Source organism: Macrosteles quadrilineatus, unplaced genomic scaffold (assembly GCF_028750875.1).
Source record: "Macrosteles quadrilineatus isolate MER2022 unplaced genomic scaffold, UCM_ALF_1.0 Scaffold_2__2_contigs__length_208266976, whole genome shotgun sequence".
In the NCBI taxonomy this organism is placed as follows: Eukaryota; Metazoa; Arthropoda; class Insecta; order Hemiptera; family Cicadellidae; genus Macrosteles; species Macrosteles quadrilineatus.
In genome coordinates, this window is record NW_026542595.1 from 94,264,567 (window position 1) to 94,269,401 (window position 4,835).

At 38.6% G+C, this 4,835-nt stretch overlaps 1 protein-coding gene across 1 annotated transcript; it reads left to right on the top strand.

Annotated features, from left to right (window-relative positions):
- The first annotated feature begins 294 nt into the window (after positions 1–294).
- Positions 295–4,178, top strand: LOC128984598 (serine/arginine repetitive matrix protein 1-like). Its single transcript, XM_054403936.1, has 3 exons — positions 295–355; positions 802–1,278; positions 3,871–4,178. The coding sequence occupies exons 1-3, from the start codon at positions 295–297 to the stop codon at positions 4,176–4,178; spliced, it is 846 nt and encodes a 281-aa protein (XP_054259911.1).
- Positions 4,179–4,835: the final 657 nt, after the last annotated feature.

The following is a 4,835-nucleotide window of genomic DNA, read 5'->3' on the forward strand; positions in this document are numbered from 1 at the left end:
TGTTTTTACACCAAAGTCAGCTGTTGCAAGCCTGTACTTTTGTTGGTAGCTCTGCGCTAGCTGTCAGTCTAACCATCTAACCTCAACACACAACACTGCAGTTTGGTATGTTGGTGCTTTGTTCTTAGACAAATGTTTTATTTGTTTTCTACAAAATGGAAGAAAATAATGAAACTGGTATAGCTTTATATGAGGAAGAAGTGCCAAATGAGCAGCCAGTTAAAAGGAAACGTGGAGTTAGAAATGATGATAAATACATGCGAAACATGATTAAAAAAGCAAGGTTAAAAGGAGATGCCTATCAAACTACCAAAGGAAAAAGAGTTAAAGCAGCAGAAATCGGTTCAGATTGCAAGTAAGTACCAATATAACAATTATATTATGTAGAATATTTTGTTGTTGTTTTAAACTAACTGTAGATTAGTGCCTACCATGTCTATGATTACTTGGTAAGTTAACCTAAAGGTACTTCCTGTTGAGGTTAGCCTATGATTACTAGGTAAGTTAAGCCTAAGGTACTTTCCTGATGAGGTTAGACTATGCAATAGTAACGTTTATGTAGAGTATCATGCTGTTCAGTGCCTACCATGCCTATGATTACTAGGTAAGTTAAACCCAAGATACTTTCCTGTTGAGGTTAGGTTATGGAATAGTTACTATAAAGTTTGTTTGTTTTAGGTGCAGAAAAAAAATGTTTTTCAAGAACAAATGAAAATGAGCGCATATCGATCTTTTCTAAATTTTGGGATATTGAAACGAAGGATGCTCAAGATATTTATTTGCAATCATTAATTTTGAAAGAAAATGTTTCTCGTCGAACCAAAAAACAAATACGTAACCAAGAAGGAGGCCTTGCTGATGATGAAAGCGAAGATGACCAGCGTACAGATGACCCAGAGCCGCCCAATGACCAGCGTACAGATGACCCAGAGCCGCCCAGAGACCAGCGTACAGATGACCCAGAGCCGCCCAACGACCAGCGTACAGATGACCCAGAGCCGCCCAACGACCAGCGTACAGATGACCCAGAGCCGCCCAGAGACCAGCGTACAGATGACCCAGAGCCGCCCAACGACCAGCGTACAGATGACCCAGAGCCGCCCAACGACCAGCGTACAGATGACCCAGAGCCGCCCAGAGACCAGCGTACAGATGACCCAGAGCCGCCCAGAGACCAGCGTACAGATGACCCAGAGCCGCCCAACGACCAGCGTACAGATGACCCAGAGCCGCCCAGAGACCAGCGTACAGATGACCCAGAGCCACCCAATTACCTCCGTACAGTAACTTTCCGCTACTTTATAGATGTTGATTGTGATGTCAAATTAGAGGTATATAAGCATGCCTTCTGTAGTATATTTGGAGTAAAGAGTATGCGTGTTAGACGCTTATGCAACCTTTTGAAAGAAAGCAAGCTCCCAAAAGATTCACGGGGAAAGGCTCCATCTAAAACGCTATTCCTCCTGAAACATGTAAACTTATAGAAGACCACATCAAGTCATTTCCCAAAAAAGTTTCACACTATTCAAATAAGGATGTGCGCAACTATCTTGATGCACAGTTATCAGTTAAAAAAATGTATGACCTTTTCAAAGAAAAACACCCATATGCTAAGGTGAATTATTGGTTCTACCTCTACCACAGAATTTTCAAAGAGAGATTTAACTTAAGGTTCGGTCGACCTCAAGTTGATACTTGTATCACCTGTGAAGCCTTAGGCATTAAATTAAAATATCCGCTTTTGAATGAGACAGCTAAACGTGTAGCTGCTGCTGAACTTATGGTTCACAAACGCCGCAGCAAGAAGTTTTATGACATGTTGAAGGAAAGTAAGGAAAAATCTTTAAAAAACCCAACTGTAGCTTGCATATGTTTTGACTATATGATGGTAATTCCACTACCAAAGATTCCTGTACAAGATATCTTTTACTTGCGACAGTTGTCTGTCAACGTATTTTGTGTAACAAACGTTAAAACAGGCTATTCTAAACTGTACATTTACCATGAGGGAATTTGTAAGAAAAGCCCAAACGAAGTAGTGTCATTTATTGACGATTATATAAAAACAGAACTTAATGGAGAAAATATTGAGCAACTTATCATGTTTGCCGACAATTGCGGTGGTCGAAACAAGAACCATGCTCTTGTGCGATATTGCATGGCAATAATTGAATCAGGAAGATTTAAAAAAGTGGACCAGTTTTATCCTCTGAGAGGCCACTCATTTTTACATTGTGATCGAGCTTTTGGGACCATTAAAAGGGCTTTGAAAAAATTCGACCGAATCTATACTCTTAAAGAAGTAGTAGAAATTGTTGTAAACTCTTCACCTAAATTTTGTGTGCACGTTGTTGAGAGTGAGGATGTATTAAATTTCCATGATTGGTGGCCTAAATTTTACAAGCGTTCATGCTTGTCTGATGATTCCTACGGAAAAGAGGTAAGGAAAAGTGACAAAGTACGTTTCATGATATCAAAGGTGCATCATTTTAGTCATGAGATTAAAGGAAAGGTGGATTGTAAAGAATTTATTGGAAGCATTATGCCAAGCAAAACTTTCACACTGCGAATGCCAGTAAAAAGTTGTCAGACATCGCTGGACTTTCCAAAAGAAGCCGCATACAATAACAAACTGGCCATTAACATCAAGAAAATGGATAATTTAAAAAGTCTTATCAATTACATTCCCCAAGAATTCAGAGACTTTTATGAAGAGATTTATGAATGGCCAACAACAACAGCAGCTGATGATGATGACGTGGTTCCCGTAGAAACCGACTAGTAAAATCTAAAAGAAAACATCTAGCCTATTATATTGTTTGTTATAATCCATAACATTCCTTAAAATATGTTTGTAGTTAATAAATACAAAGTTTTTTTCAGTCAAGTTTTATTATTTTTTATCCTTTGGCACTTAAAAATTAAAAATCTAAAATTTCAATTATTGGTTTGGTGTAAAAACAACACAAGTACAATCATTATGTTTATAAAAAAAGTGTAGAAAATTTTTTAACAATTTTTTAAAAAAATAGAGAAGACCTGCAGAGAGGATGTTAACAACATATTATAAGTACATAAAATAACTATGACCTTTTTAGAAAATAAACAGTTTTTTTTTAATTTCCCAAAAGTTGTGTTTTTGCACTTAGGTTGTTTTTACAATTCAGCATTTACAATTCAATTCAGCAAGTAACAACTTTCGCGTAAGTTCCACTCTATTTGCCTGTGTTAACATGCGTCTTGCAGACCACTCCTACTTGTAAGCAAGTGAAGAGAGTGTTTAGTCGTGTGCCGATGTGCTCTGTACATTTGAGTTTAAGGTTAATTTGTGTATTTGTTATAGTTGTAGTGGTTATTGAGTTGTCATGGCTGATACCAACGTGAACAATGAAAGTGAACCCGTGATAGGAAAGGAGACTGCCAAGAGGGAAGGCAACATGGTAAAAAGTGTGATAAATGGAGCATAAATGACATTGAAACTTTTTGGGAATTGTATGAGGGACACCCTTGTTTATGGGATTATAAATTGGCAGAATATAAAGATAGAAATGTTGCAGAAGAAGCCTGGTTACAGATTGTAAAAGAAATGAGTATGGAAAACTTAACTGTTAAAGATGCCAAAGAGAAGATTCGCAGCCTGAGGAATACGTATTCAAACGAATTAGTAAAAATAACAAAAAGCAAGTCTTTAGGATCTCGTCTAGATGTCGTTTACACTCTGACTCTTAGGTGGTTTCCAACAATGGACCACATATTAGGAGCATTCGTGAAGACAAGAGAGAACCTAACAATTGGAATTCCAGATGAGGATGTTAAAAAGGTAGGATCTTGATGCTGTTGACCTCTAAAAACTGGTTAATGGACTTGTAGACTGCTCTGACCTGCTTGGGAGGATCTACTTCCATGTTCCTTCTGCCACAAGATCCAGAGGCATGTTCTCAAGACGGCAATATAGTACCTACTACGCCCAACTATGGCTCGCATCCAGCAGCTTGGCAACGTTATATCTCCATGTAGACTGCCCTGACCTGCTAGGGAGGATCTACTTCCATGTTCCTTCTGCCACAAGATCCAGAGACATGTTCTCAAGAAGGCAATATAGTACCTACTACGCCCAGCAGACTAAACTATGGCTCGCATCCAGCAGCTTGGCAACGTTATATCTCCATGTAGACTGACCTGACCTGCTTGGGAGGATCTACTTCCACGTTCCTTCTGCCACAAGAGTTCTCAAGAAGGCAATATAGTACCTACTACGCCCAACAGACTAAACTATGGCTCGCATCCAGCAGCTTGGCAACGTTATATCTCCATGTAGACTGACCTGACCTGCTTGGGAGGATCTACTTCCACGTTCCTTCTGCCACAAGATCCATAGACATGTTCTCAAGAAGGCAATATAGCACCTACTACGCCCAGCAGTAGCTCGCATCCAGCAGCTTGGCAAATTTGTTATCTCTGCATGTGGATATATTTGCCTCCAGTGAACAGATAAGAGTGTCAGACGCCCGGTCACCTCGCTTTGCGTAGAATAATTCACTTTTTTTACCCAAGGGCTATCTCTATGTGCACTTGTTATTATTTTTTTTCTTAAATGTCCAAATTGCTATATTAATTTAACTTTTTTTACTCAGGCTGCCACCACCGAGGTTTTCTTTATTTTCAATTGTATTAACAGCAGGGAACAAGTAGACAAATATAAAAACTCCTCTTCATCACTATTCATGATTCGTTAATTAAATGAAACTTTCGCCATAGTAACTTTTCCATTTGTATAATAAACTTGTTTACAAGTGTAAATGTTCATTTGTCATTAAACAAGTATTGGGATTTGT